A 14,556-nucleotide genomic window follows, 5' to 3' on the forward strand; every position below is an offset into this window, starting at 1 on the left:
GTCGGCGTTCACTGTCGGTAAGCATTTCACTGTCGGCGCACATGACAAATAAACTTTGATTTGATGATGGGCTCGTTGTAATGGCTGGAATGGAATTAATGAGCTGAGTCAAATGTGATGTCCATGTGTTTGATACCATTCCATTAATTTCACTGCAGCCATTACAATGAGCCCGTCCTCCTATAGCTCCTCCCGCCAACCACCACTGCTCTCTATAGTTAAGGCTGTACAATGCATATGCCCCAATGCAAGTATGCAGTCTATTCCAGCCACAGTGGGATCTGAACAGTTTGTTTACTGTTTATTGTCAAATAAATACATTATTGTATTTATTATTAAGTTACGTGACAACATTTCAACCTTGTTTAGCATTATCTAATCCAAATGTGGAATCATTCCCCTATTTGTTCCCGTTTGGATCAGTTTCAATTATGGACCTTTATTTTGAAAGCGATCCGCAAATTCCACTATTGTGGATAATCCCTATTGTGGTTAGCTTCACACATTGTCGTATGAGTTCTACAATAGGGAAGGGCATGGTAACATGGACTGGAGTTTGACAGGTAAGATTCACCACGCCGGGCTGAATATCGGGAACCAAACTTTGTAATTGTCCGGCCAGGTCTGGACAATTTGCTGACATTTTTTTGTCAAGCGATTTGGTTTAGCTGTGTCCAATAGCCTACTCTGTTTATAATTGCCTATTGACGTTGAAATGAATTGAGCGTCTCCGGTTGAGGATTTTTGTGACGAGCGTATATGTTGCGCAATCTAAAGTTGGTGAAGTTTATTTTAAATTGAATCGTCAGTGTAGATAGATTTGTATTAGCCTATAATCAAATGCTGGGCTTCTTTCTGTCGCGTTTAAACTTGTCATTTCAGGCATGCGCCTGGGTTTTGTTGATATTAGTCCTACGTTAGCCCATTATTATACTGATAAAAATATAAACGCAACATGTAACAATGAACGATTTTACTGTTACAGGTCATAAGGAAATCAGTCCATTTAAATAAATGTATTAGGCCCTAATCTATAGATTTCACATGACTGGGCAGGTGCGCAGCCATGGATGGGCCAAGGAGGGCATAGGACCACCCAATGGGGAACCAGGTCCAGCCAATCAGAATTCGTTTTTCCCCACAAAAGGGCTTTATTACAGACAGAAATACTTCTGTTTCATCAGCTGTCCGGGTGGCTGGTCTCCTGCGATCCCGCAGGTGAAGAAGGCGGATGTGGAGTTCCTGGGCTGGCATGGTTACACGTGGTTGTGAGCCGGTTGGATGTGCTGCCAAATTATTTTAAATGAGGTTGGCGGTAGTTTATGGTAGAGAAATTAACATTTAATTAACTGGCAACAGCTCTGGGGGACATTCCTGCAGTCAGCATGCCAATTGCACACTCCATCAAAACTTGAGACATCTGTTGCATTGTTGTGACAACTGCACATTTTAGAGTGTCCTTTTATTGTCCCCATCACAAGGTGCACCTGTGTAATGATCATGCTATTTAATCTGCTTCTTGATATGCCACACCTGTCAGGTGGATTGATTATCTTGGCAAAGGAGAAATGCTCACTAACAGGGATTGTAAACAAATTTGTGCGCAACGTTTGTGAGAAGCTTTTTGTGCGTTTGGAACATTCTTGGAATCTTTGATTTCACTTCAAGAAACATGGGACCAACACTTTACATGTCACGTTTATAATTTAGTAAAGTATAGTAGGCCTATTTCAGCTCCCCTTGTGTTTTTGGTCTAATAGATTGCACATTCTATGTTATTCATATATATTTGTTTCATTCTGCTTTACATAGTCACACACATACCTGATGTGTAGCCATGTTCAGTGTTTGTCCTGAAATCTGAGTGGTATCATTTCCCACCCTCTCTAGCCTATAGTTAAAGGGATAGTTCACCCAAATAACAAAATTATCAAAATGTTTTCCTTACCTTGTAAGCAGTCTATGAAAATGGTATGACAGAGATCTATGTTTTGGTTTTGTTTACCTGGCCACTGTCTCCAAAACCTAAAAAAAATGTCTTTAAGGAATTTGTGGAACAAATCCAATGCAAGTCAATATCACCGATTATTAGCATATTTCACATGAGAGTTCTGGGGTGAAAGCATCAAAGCATGGATTTAATTTGCTGTCTCACCTTGTCCATAGACTGCTTACACGGTAAGGAAACCAATATGTCATTTGGGTGAATTATATCTTGAACTGTAGCAATTGAGGTAGTACTGATAGATATTGAACCAACAACACCCTGCGCTTACACACAGAGAGGTTATTCTGACACCCTTCAATGTTGGTTCAATGTGTGTGTTTATGACCCTATCTCCCATAGCCTACACATAAGATTTCTATGCTATTACTGCAATCAATCACCGGTTGTTGTTTCTGCAGGGTGACATACTGTAGAGAGTTCTGTAGCGATGGAAGATTTCTGGGTGGTGGTCCTGGCAGGGCTGAAGGTGTGGGTCTACCTCATTGTGGCTCTTCTTATGGTGCCTGCCATGTTTGGCTTCTCCCTGGGCATCTCTGAGACATACATGAAGATCCTGGTCAAAACCCTTGAGGTAAACTGCCTCTGTTCAGAAGTAGGGCGGGTACAACAAAATGGGAAAGAGGAAATGTAATACTTACACACTCTGTAAAATCTGGTAAACTGCATCACTAAGACAACGTCAGGGGCACAGCTTCATGTGTCTATAGTTGTCTGAAATGTTATCTATTCATCATGTCCTAAATATAAGATATATTGTGGCCTTAATGTATGCATTTATACCACAGCATTAGTGAGGGAGAAACAAATCGATACAGTTTCATATCGCAATATTATTTTGAGCAGGTGGGCTGTACCTGCATCAAAACTCCAGTAATTTCCCTTCATAGCATGTTCTCATCTTCTTAAATATGGAGCCAATTTGTTTTCAGCACTTTTATTTCCATGACTGATCAAACCTCCTTTTCTCATGGCTCTTGGCCCTCTGCAGCAGACATGGTGAGCAATATGTTTGGAACTTTGAATCGCAATAAATGTATAGAACTGACATGATTTCTGACAGAAAAGCACACGTTCTCTGCACTTTTCCATCTGAACATCCTGTAACCTTGTGGCCTCCTGGGGAAAAAACAAACTTTCAAACCCTGTCCAGGGGCTTATCTGGGGTGAGAGTTTAGGGGTGAATATGTGTATGTCCTTTCTCTCCTGTCCTGCTGTGGGTCATGGGGTGAGATGTCAAAGGCTAAAGGTGTTTCTCTTCTCTCATATTCTCCAGTGGGCCACGTTGAGGATCCAGACAGTCAACAAAGAGCAGCATATAATCGAATCCTCCTCATCCAACGGTGAGCCAATGAGCAGAGCTCATTGGATTAATTTGCTTGATCGATATATAGGATGGATGAATGGATAGAGATTTATTTACTCATTGGTCTCTGATAAGGAAATGATTGTGGGCATTCCCTAAAGTTGCATGGTTGATCATTTAGGCGTCCATGTCTGGCCAATGTGGAAAGAGAAACCTCAATGTTTTCAGTCACTCCCTTTACTCACACTCCCATTGCCATGGAGAAACTCATAAAGAAACATATACAGTATGTTTCTATTCAGTCTGTTTCTCATCTCTCTCAACAACACTGGTTCCCAAAGACACTGTTGTTTATCTGCTGTGTTCAGAAGCTAATTTACATGTAAAGTTCCTTAGAACAAATCCTGGTTGTTAGTGTACCATAGTAGTTAAACAGGTTTTCCTCTGTGGAGTGCATTGAAAATACAATGCCTTGCGAAAGTATTTGGCCCCCTTGAACTTTGTGACCTTTTGCCACATTTCAGGTTTCAAACATAAAGATATAAAACTATATTTTTTTGTGAAGAATCAACAACAAGTGGGACAATCATGAAGTGCAAAATTATTCAGCCCCCTTAAGTTAATACTTTGTAGCGCCACCTTTTGCTGCGATTACAGCTGTAAGTCGCTTGGGGTATGTCTCTATCAGTTTTGCACATCGAGAGACTGAAATTCTTTCCCATTCATCCTTGCAAAACAGCTCGAGCTCAGTGAGGTTGGATGGAGAGCATTTGTGAACAGCAGTTTTCAGTTCTTTCCACAGATTCTCGATTGGATTCAGGTCTGGACTTTGACTTGGCCATTCTAACACCTGGATATGTTTATTTTTGAACCATTCCATTGTAGATTTTGCTTTATGTTTTGGATCATTGTCTTGTTGGAAGACAAATCTCCGTCCCAGTCTCAGGTCTTTTGCAGACTCCATCAGGTTTTCTTCCAGAATGGTCCTGTATTTGGCTCCATCCATCTTCCCATCAATTTTAACCATCTTCCCTGTCCCTGCTGAAGAAAAGCAGGCCCAAACCATGATGCTGCCACCACCATGTTTGACAGTGGGGATGGTGTGTTCAGGGTGATGAGCCGTGTTGCTTTTACGCCAAACATAACGTTTTGCATTGTTGCCAAAAAGTTCAATTTTGGTTTCATCTGACCAGAGCACCTTCTTCCACATGTTTGGTGTGTCTCCCAGGTGGCTTGTGGCAAACTTTAAACAACACTTTTTATGGATATCTTTAAGAAATGGCTTTCTTCTTGCCACTCTTCCACAAAGGCCAGATTTGTGCAATATACGACTGATTGTTGTCCTATGGACAGAGTCTCCCACCTCAGCTGTAGATCTCTGCAGTTCATCCAGAGTGATCATGGGCCTCTTGGCTGCATCTCTGATCAGTCTTCTCCTTGTATGAGCTGAAAGTTTAGAGGGACGGCCAGGTCTTGGTAGATTTGCAGTGGTCTGATACTCCTTCCATTTCAATATTATCGCTTGCACAGTGCTCCTTGGGATGTTTAAAGCTTGGGAAATCTTTTTGTATCCAAATCCGGCTTTAAACTTCTTCACAACAGTATCTCGGACCTGCCTGGTGTGTTCCTTGTTCTTCATGATGCTCTCTGTGTTTTTAACGGACCTTTGAGACTATCACAGTGCAGGTGCATTTATACGGAGACTTGATTACACACAGGTGGATTGTATTTATCATCATTAGTTATTTAGGTCAACATTGGATCATTCAGAGAGCCTCACTGAAATTCTGGAGAGAGTTTGCTGCACTGAAAGTAAAGGGGCTGAATAATTTTGCACGCCCAATTTTTCAGTTTTTGATTTGTTAAAAAGGTTTGAAATATCCAATAAATGTCGTTCCACTTCATGATTGTGTCCCACTTGTTGTTGATTCTTCACAAAAAAATACAGTTTTATATCTTTATGTTTGAAGCCTGAAATGTGGCAAAAGGTCGCAAAGTTCAAGGGGGCCGAATACTTTCGCAAGGCACTGTATCATGTCAGGATTGATTTCAGTCAGCTGTCAATGGTTGAAATAGGTTGCATTTATAATATATATATTTTCAATGTGCTCAAGGCACGTTAGGTGGGATGGGGTAACCTATATGAAATTATAAACTGGATGGTTCAAGCCCTGAATGATGATTGACTGACAGTATGACAATACTTACATTTTTACTGCATAATTACATTGGTAAGCACTTTATAAAAGCAATAAGGCACCTCTGGGGTTTATGGTATATGACCAATATACCACGACTAAGGGCTGTAATCCAGGCACTCCGCATTGCATCACGCATAAGAACAGCCCTTAGTTGTGGTATATTGCCAGGACCGCCACCCCCTTGGGCCTTACTGCTTAATTATACCACTGAGAACCTAGAGACGGTGTAAACCTGATTTTTTTTTATTTTTTTAAAAAAATTTATATTGCTTGCAGTGGAAGGCTTGGAACAGTCTCTGTTAATTAGCAGGCTGTGATCGTGAGAATTTACAATGTTCTGTGCTGAATGATGTGGCTCTGTGCTGGCTGCCTATCTATCCACTGACTCAATCACTTCACAATTAGCAGTCTTATAGGTTTGTCAGGGGGCAATTCAATCAAACTCACAGCGCTGTGTTCACTAGTTAGCACAGCACATCAAGATACTCTTTTAATTTGTTATATATAAACTCACAGGATGTATTGTTTCTCACTGTAGATGCTGGTTGTAGTTTTCAAAGAAAACAAATGGGTCCAGCATAAACATTGCTTTAGCAGGATTGATTGAATTCAGCATAAAGTCAGTCACTGTCTCTCTCTCCTGAACTTTGCCTTGTGCGTCTTGAGATTGAGTCTCCTCAGCTGATTTCACTGCCTTCAGACCTCTAGGAGGAAGGGATACACTGTGGTTTGGTAATCTGATCCTAGACCTGTGATTACCTCAAGATGACAGACACACAAAGGGCCGTTTACTATGTTTGATGGCCTGTCATTTCTTATGGATTCTGTAGGAACATGATATTGGTGATTTAACCTGTTTAGGATCAGGACTATGGTTGTGGTTAGTGATTCTTCCACTCAGCTATCAGCCCAAGATTTCTCAATATGGAGCAACAGTGTGAGTTAGTTGGTGACACTCTCTTAAATGTGTTGCAGTTCTGTGACTCATTTCCTTCCTCGACAGCTCCTAACATGCCCATGGTCGTTTGACATATTTGTCATTCAAAATGAATAAACTTATTGGACTTTGAAGCTCTTTGTTTGTGACACTGTGAATGTTGTCTGTATTGATGGTAAAATATTTAAAAAATGAATCTTTATCAACTACAGATAGCAGTACAATATGATCACATCTGAAAATGATATTGGGTTGACTAGGTGATATCTTTGTGTGTGGATTTCCAGGCCTCATCCAGAGGGATGATGGTTCTATGGAGGAGGCGCTTGGGGAGTTGAGGCGCAGTCGCCCTAAAACACCAGTAGGAGGGGACTTCACACTCAGCGACTGTTTCTACTTCTACAGACGAGGCATCGAGGACATCGTAGAGGATGAGGTGAGATCACAACTAGAATAAGATTGATGCCTAATTCCAAATGTACCCATAATGCTAGATATTCCATGATGGCCCCTGATAGATCTGAGCTATACAGTAATGCTTAACTCTCTGGTAGGCTAAGATGAGTTTCCTAGTTATTGCCTTTACTGCACATGTCCAGTCCTTTCATATCAACGAAGGGGCATCAGGAAGTGTTTAGGGCCAGGGGTTGATTCAGGATTGGGAAAAACGGTACAACGTCTATTCAAAGTACAGACTTTCTTTCTGTACAGGTAGGCCTACATTATTTGTAATGTTGTTCTTCTGATTTCAAGGTGACCCAGCGGTTTTCGTCAGAGGAGCTGGTGTCGTGGAACCTGCTAACTCGCACCAACATCGACTTCCAGTACATCAGCCTCAAACTGACTATGGTCTGGGGCCTGGGCGTGTTCATACGCTACTGCATCCTGGCTCCACTCAGGTAACACCTGGGAGTGTGAAACCATTCAGAATCACTGTTCCCATATAGCAAGGCCTCAGTTCTCCTACAGTTCACATCCCCGAACCAAACATACATGCCATGCACCAGTAATATTAAATGCAGTGCTTACCACAAATAAACCAGCTAGTGGCTGAATAGACAGGATGCACAACCACAGGTCTCAATAAAGTGTGGAGCACAGGTGGGTGCTGAGGGGAGAACGGCTCGTAATAATGTCCGGAACGCTGCGCGAATGGCATCAAACACCCGGAGGCCATGTGTTTGGTGTATTAGTTACCATTCCACACCAGTCATTACTACGAGCCTGTCCTCCCCAATTAAGGTGCCACCAACCTCCTGTGGTGTGGAGTGTTGGCTCATGACCAGCATAATGTGTTGTCGTGTAATGTATGTTCCTGAGTGAGAATGTTTTCTTTCAGGATCACACTGGCATCTATAGGCCTGACCTGGCTGGTGATAGGAACCACTGCTGTAGGATTCCTCCCCAACTGGAGGTACACTTACACAGCTTTCAATCTACAAGTTCACACAGGATTGTTTTTTGGTGGTCCTTCTGTAGCTCAGTTGGTAGAGCATGGCGCTTGTAACGCCAGGGTAGTGGGTTCAATTCCCGGGACCACCCATACGTAGAATGTATGCACACATGACTAAGTTGCTTTGGATAAAAGCGTCTGCTAAATGGCATTTATTATTATTATTATTATATATTATTATTATTATATTATTATTATTATTATTATATTATTTTTTAAAGACTGAGACATTCCTCTCGTCATTGTATTTTAGTCATCTTTAAGGTAGCGTCTGTGTGTTTTGTAGGCTGAAGTCCTGGCTGAGCGATTGGGTCCATGTGATGTGCTACAGGATCTGTGCCCGAGGCCTCTCCTGCACCATTCACTACTATAACAAGTCAGTTAACTGACCTCCCCTCTCGCACATTTCTACTCAGCAAGCTATTACACACCATCCTGTCCCCAAGTGACCCTACTGTTGGTCCTCATGATGTGTGCAGAGATTTATTTTATTTTACTTTAGTGTGTATGTGTGGTCTCCATCTTGTTTTACAGAGAAAACAGACCCAGAAAAGGAGGAATCTGTGTGGCCAATCACACCTCCCCGATTGATATCGTAATTCTCTGCAACGATGGGTGTTACGCCATGGTACGTGAAATAAAGCTGACATTAAGCCTCGCTTGAAATGGCTGAACTGTGTGAAATTTGTTGATTGACGCTCAATTGACTGCTTTCCCTCTGTGTAGCCTATTTTTATTTTATACACCATTTTATACATGTTTGTGTACCTTACATTTATCTGGCAATTTACTACTTTATACTTCTTTAATCCTAATCGGATGAATTGTCTGTGAAAGGAATTCTGAGGACTTTATTTGGGATTTGATCTGATGTGTTTTAGGTGGGCCAGTCACATGGTGGTCTGATGGGAGTGCTGCAGAGGGCCATGGCCAGGTCCTGTCCTCACATCTGGTTTGAGAGAGCTGATATGAAAGATCGCCACCTGGTGGCCAAGAGGTGAGCTTACCTGTTCACTGTTATTCCCATCTCTCCCTACAATGTTCAGACAAGCAATGACATGCCCATTGAAAATGGCTACAGACAAATAATCAGTCATATCTAATCATATTTCCTCATCCTGATAATGTACTCCTGCCAGACATCTTACTTACAGTATGTTCTCTGCTTTATAGGTACTTGTCAGTAAAACCAAACTCTAGCACATTCATGCACAAATGTATTAGTGTCAAGTCATTGCCATTGACAATTAGGGATATAATTTAACACTGACATTTTCTGATATGGACATGCATTATAGTTCCAGTTGGAGCTATGTTCATACTCCTCCCAGAGACAACCTAACTTTATATAACTGTTATTAATGTTTATAGGTTGACGGATCACGTGAATGACAACACAAAGCTTCCTATATTGATCTTTCCAGAAGGTGGGTTCTATTTAATTTGGATAGTCAGTCCATCTGTAGATGCTCTACAATCTACTAACCCTATCTCTAACCTTAACCCCAAGCTTAACCCTCACCCTTATTCTACTCCTAACCCTAGCAAGCAGTTGCTTATCAACAGATGGTCATGCTAACAACAAACTATCTGTAGAGCATCTACAGATGGACAATCTGGACTATCCGTATCGGTAAGTGCTACATTGGCCAAATGGATTAGCATGAAGTTGCCCTTAGACACTGATTTAAGCCAGTGCCTTGGTTAGTTAGGGTAAACTGATCCTACACCTACAAATATACATATGCTGTATACCAGGTATTCCCAAACTGAAATCATTTTCTTCACATTTTCAAACAGTACATTTTGTATTTTCCAACGGGGCTATACATTTGGGTGAGTTTTTTTTTTCTTTCTCGCCTGAGTAGCCTAGTTTGACTGCCAAAAGTAAATTTAAACCATCTAGTGTTCAGCGAAATAACAACACAATGTCAAATACAGGTAGACTAGTCAAATAATTAACATCCAATCACGTTCGCCGTTACTCTCTCACGGGAAACATTCACTCTTGCGCAGACATTTAGAAACGAAACATGACCATTTGAAAAATAAGCCACAGGATTTTTTAAATAAAAAAGAAAGACGTTTGAGTAGTAAGACATGTATAACAGAAACAGATACCATTAATAAGACTGGGCTAGAAGCATCTTACGTGGTGAGCTACTGAGTGGCTAGAACAGACGAGCCCCATACTATTGTGGAGGACTTCATTCTTCCTGCTGCCTTCGATATGGCAGAGACCATGTTGGGAGAAAAGGCCAAAAAAACTATACAATGTCTCAATGAAACAACACTGTTTCACGATGCATCAGTGACATGGCAGGAGATGTTTTTAAACAATTACTATTACAATTACTAATTACTATGCGTTTGGATGAGCTGGATGAGTCAACAGACATGGCAGGCCTGGCACATCTCCTGGTATATGTCAGTTACGTTTATGGGGGGTCAATTAAGGAAGACATCCTCTTCTGGAAACCAGGAAAACATGAGGATATTTTTAAAGTACTGGACAGCTTTTTGACATCAAATTGAATTTGGTGGTCAAGATGTTGGTATCTGTACAGATGGTGCAACATCCATGACAGGAAGACATAGTGGAGTGGTAACGCACATTTTTTTTAAATTGAGAGACGAGTTTAAAGTTTTCTTTACTGACCATAATTTTCACTTGTCTGACCTCTTGCATGATGACGAATTTCTCATACGACTGGCCTATCTGGGTGATGTCTTTTCTCGCCTTGAATGATCTGAATCTAGGATAACATGGACTCTCTACAACTATATTCAATGTGCGGGACAACATTGAGGCTATGATTAAGAAGATGGAGCTCTTCTCTGTCTGCATTAACAAGGACAACACGCAGGTCTTTCCATCATTGTATGATGGAGTGCAAATGAATTCAAGCTTACGGACAATGTCAAATGTGATATATCGAAGCACCTGATTAAGCTGGGTACGCAGATACTTTCCTGAAACATACCACTGGATTCTCTATACCTTTCATGCCCTGCCTTTAGTCCACTTACCGATATCTGAAAAGAGGAGCCTGTGAAAATGACATTTAATCAGAAGCCACTGCCAGATTTCTGGATACTACGCTCAGTTTCTTGCCTTGGCAAATTGCGCTGTTAAGACATGTACATATGTGAGAGTGGATTCTCAGATCTCACTAGCATGAAAACTAAATACAGGCACCGACTGTGTTGAAAATGATTTAAGACCGAGACTCCAATACAACTCAACATTGCAGAGTTATGAGCATCTTTTCAAGCACACCCTTCTCATTAACCTGTGGTGAGTTATTCACAATTTTTTGATGAACAAATAAAGTTTTATGTGTAAGATGGCTAAATAAAGAGCAAAATGATTGATTATTGTTATTATTTGTGCCCTGGTCCTATAAGAGCTCTTTGAAACTTCCCACAAGCTGGTTTACGACGACAACTCGCACTCATGCTTATGTTTAATAAATGTATAGTGTGTGTGGCAGGCTTACAATGATGGCAAAAAAAACAACATTTGAGAGTGCTCTGACCCTGGTGCGAGAGGGGGTACGCAGCTGGAGGTTGAATATTTTGAAGGAGTACGGGACTTTAACAAGTTTGGGAACCACTGCTGTATACAGTATATGCAAGTCACATGTGTTATATTTATATATATATTACACACATATCTCTATCTCACATGCAGGGCCTTGCAGTTTTCACCCTTTTCTGTCATTTTGGACAGCATTGTTATCATCTTAGGATCTGTATACTGTATGTTTGTGGTGGTTGTGGCTTATCTACAGTGCATATTTCTGGTGTCCTCAGGGACCTGTATCAACAACACGTCTGTCATGATGTTCAAAAAGGGAAGTTTTGAGATTGGAGGAACAATATACCCAGTAGCCATAAAGGTGAGGCATCAATATCACTGCTTCTGTTCAGTAGTTGACTTTTCCCTAAATCACGCAAAGATGGCATTGGGAAAGTTGCAAGAAAATGTCAGCATGTCTTTGAAGAGGTGTTCTGTCAACTGTGGGACCATCTCCCTCCCGCAGTATGACCCTCAGTTTGGGGATGCGTTCTGGAACAGTACCAAGTACAACATGGTGAGCTACCTGCTGAGGATGATGACCAGCTGGGCTATAGTCTGCAATGTGTGGTACCTGCCAGCCATGACCCAACAGGTGTGTGTATACAACACAGACACGCACAACCTGCCAGCCATGACCCAACAGATGTGTGTGTATACAACACACAGACACACACAACCTGCCAGCCATGACCCAACAGGTGTGTGTATACAACACACAGACACACACAACCTGCCAGCCATGACCCAACAGGTGTGTGTATACAACACACAGACACACACAACCTGCCAGCCATGACCCAACAGATGTGTGTGTATACAACACACAGACACACACAACCTGCCAGCCATGACCCAACAGGTGTGTGTATACAACACAGACACGCACAACCTGCCAGCCATGACCCAACAGGTGTGTGTATACAACACACAGACACACACAACCTGCCAGCCATGACCCAACAGGTGTGTGTATACAACACAGACACGCACAACCTGCCAGCCATGACCCAACATGTGTGTGTATACAACACACAGACACACACAACATGCCAGCCATGACCCAACAGGTGTGTGTATACAACACACAGACACACACAACATGCCAGCCATGACCCAACAGATGTGTGTATACAACACACAGACACACACAACATGCCAGCCATGACACAACAGGTGTGTGTATACAACACACAGACACACACAACCTGCCAGCCATGACACAACAGGTGTGTGTATACAACACAGACACGCACAACCTGCCAGCCATGACCCAACAGATGTGTGTATACAACACACAGACACACACAACATGCCAGCCATGACCCAACATGTGTGTGTATACAACACACAGACACACACAACATGCCAGCCATGACCCAACAGGTGTGTGTATACAACACAGACACACACAACCTGCCAGCCATGACCCAACAGGTGTGTGTATACAACACACAGACACACACAACATGCCAGCCATGCACCAAGTGCCACTGATATATTTCCTCTTTTCACAGGCAGGGGAGGATGCTGTCCAGTTTGCCAACAGAGTCAAGTCTGCCATCGCACATCGGGGTGGACTAGTGGACTTGTCCTGGTAACAATATCCTTCCGTCCTTCTATAAGGATTTTCTGATAATTCACTTGCACTAGAGCCTAGGCATAAACATTTGACAGCCTAACTGCCTCGTACTGGACTGTCTTTGACCTGGGCAGTGAAGGCATTGGGGACCTCTTTGCTGAGGAATGGGATTGTTTCACTTGAGTTTGATTTGTCATCTTGTAAATGTGTATTATGTTTTATTTGTAAATTGTATATATGCTCCTGAGTGGCGCAGCGGTCTAAGCCAATGCATCTCAGTGCTTGAGGCGTCACTACAGACACCCTGGTTCGAATCCAGGCCGCGATTGGGAATCTCATAGGGCAGAGCACAATTGGCCCAGCATCGTCTTGGTTTGGCCAATGTAGGCCGACATTGTAAATAAGAATTTATTCTTAACTGACTTGCCTAGTTAAATAAATATGCAGGGCTCCCCAGTAAAAGAGACATTGGTCTCAATGGGTCTCCTTGTTCAAATAAAGGGGAAACAAAAAAAAGGCACACAGAATTGCTGTAGTTTCGCTTGAGCACAGATACGTTTGTTTCTTAAACATACATTCGTAAAGAACATTGGTCCCATGGGGCTCAGTTGGTAGAGTATGGCGCTTGCAACGCCAGAGTTGTGGGTTCAATTCCCACAGGGAACCAGTTTGGGAAAAGTACGAAATGTATAAGTGTGTCTGCTAAATTACAAACGTAAATGTTTCTTACGTGTGTTTGTTCCTGTGTAGGGATGGGGGCCTGAAGAGAGCCAAGGTGAAGGATGTGTTTAAAGAGGAGCAGCAGAAGATGTACAGCAGCATGGTGGTTGGGAGTGAGGAGGACAACAGCAGTCACAGCGACTGACACCCTCCACTACCACATCCCTGCCTGATGACTGACTAATACCGATGACCACAGACTAGACTGCCATCGTGTGGATGGACCATTCAGTGACGTAACATTGACCGTGTCTTGCAGACTGTATGATAACTGATAAGCCAATTCGCATTACATTGGAAAGACTTGTGTCAACACTATAGTGCAATGGAACTGTAAAGGAGATGGGGTGGCAGGTCCGATTGGAATAGCTCTTTATTGTGCTGCTGTAAAAAATGGTTCTGCTAGGAAATGACTATGAAATCCTGTTTGGCCTTCGAATGAATTTATAACCTTGTGACCGTATAACTTTTTGTTGTTTAATCCCAGAGTTCTGAATGTCAGAGTTTTGTTATGCATATACGATGACTGTTTATTTTTTGTGTGAATGTTTCCCCCCCCCCCTGTATATTGAGCCCAGTAGATCAATCAATGCTGCTAATTGTTTGAAAATAAACATTAGTCTTCAGCTGTTCCCTCTTTTAGGGGTGTGTTTATTAACAAGCTCAGCTACTAGAACAAGGTAGTCAGAATCAGTAAAACTGATTTGTGAATTGATGATTTTAAATGTTTTATAAACAGTGCTGTGACTAGTTTTGCATGGTGTGCCGGTAC

General features: G+C 42.0%; 1 protein-coding gene across 2 annotated transcripts; it reads left to right on the plus strand.

Annotated features, from left to right (window-relative positions):
* The first annotated feature begins 439 nt into the window (after positions 1-439).
* Positions 440-14,416, plus strand: agpat9l (1-acylglycerol-3-phosphate O-acyltransferase 9, like). Of its 2 annotated transcripts, XM_046351235.1 has the most exons (15): positions 539-563; positions 1,185-1,308; positions 2,407-2,579; positions 3,282-3,348; positions 6,737-6,885; positions 7,203-7,348; positions 7,789-7,863; positions 8,189-8,278; positions 8,437-8,530; positions 8,784-8,899; positions 9,274-9,329; positions 11,719-11,804; positions 11,949-12,077; positions 13,000-13,079; positions 13,815-14,416. In XM_046351235.1, exons 3-15 carry the CDS (start codon positions 2,436-2,438, stop codon positions 13,927-13,929), a joined length of 1,347 nt encoding a protein of 448 aa, XP_046207191.1. In that variant the 5' UTR covers positions 539-563; positions 1,185-1,308; positions 2,407-2,435; the 3' UTR covers positions 13,930-14,416. The 2 variants fall into 2 exon arrangements, with proteins under 2 accessions (XP_046207190.1, XP_046207191.1); XM_046351234.1 differs by lacking the exon at positions 1,185-1,308 and having other exon boundaries at positions 440-563.
* The last annotated feature ends 140 nt before the right edge of the window (positions 14,417-14,556 follow it).

This window comes from Oncorhynchus gorbuscha, linkage group LG05 (assembly GCF_021184085.1).
Source record: "Oncorhynchus gorbuscha isolate QuinsamMale2020 ecotype Even-year linkage group LG05, OgorEven_v1.0, whole genome shotgun sequence".
NCBI classification, from domain to species: domain Eukaryota; kingdom Metazoa; phylum Chordata; class Actinopteri; order Salmoniformes; family Salmonidae; genus Oncorhynchus; species Oncorhynchus gorbuscha.

What these genes read in the sequence shown, in the direction of transcription:
- agpat9l (XM_046351234.1), top strand. Translation starts at nt 2,436, where the DNA reads ATGGAAGATTTCTGGGTGGTGGTCCTGGCAGGGCTGAAGGTGTGGGTC. An exon ending in AGGACATCGTAGAGGATGAG is followed by an intron (nt 6,886 to 7,202) that starts GTGAGATCACAA and finishes TCTGATTTCAAG; the next exon opens with GTGACCCAGCGGTTTTCGTC. An exon ending in ACCATTCACTACTATAACAA is followed by an intron (nt 8,279 to 8,436) that starts GTCAGTTAACTG and finishes CTTGTTTTACAG; the next exon opens with AGAAAACAGACCCAGAAAAG.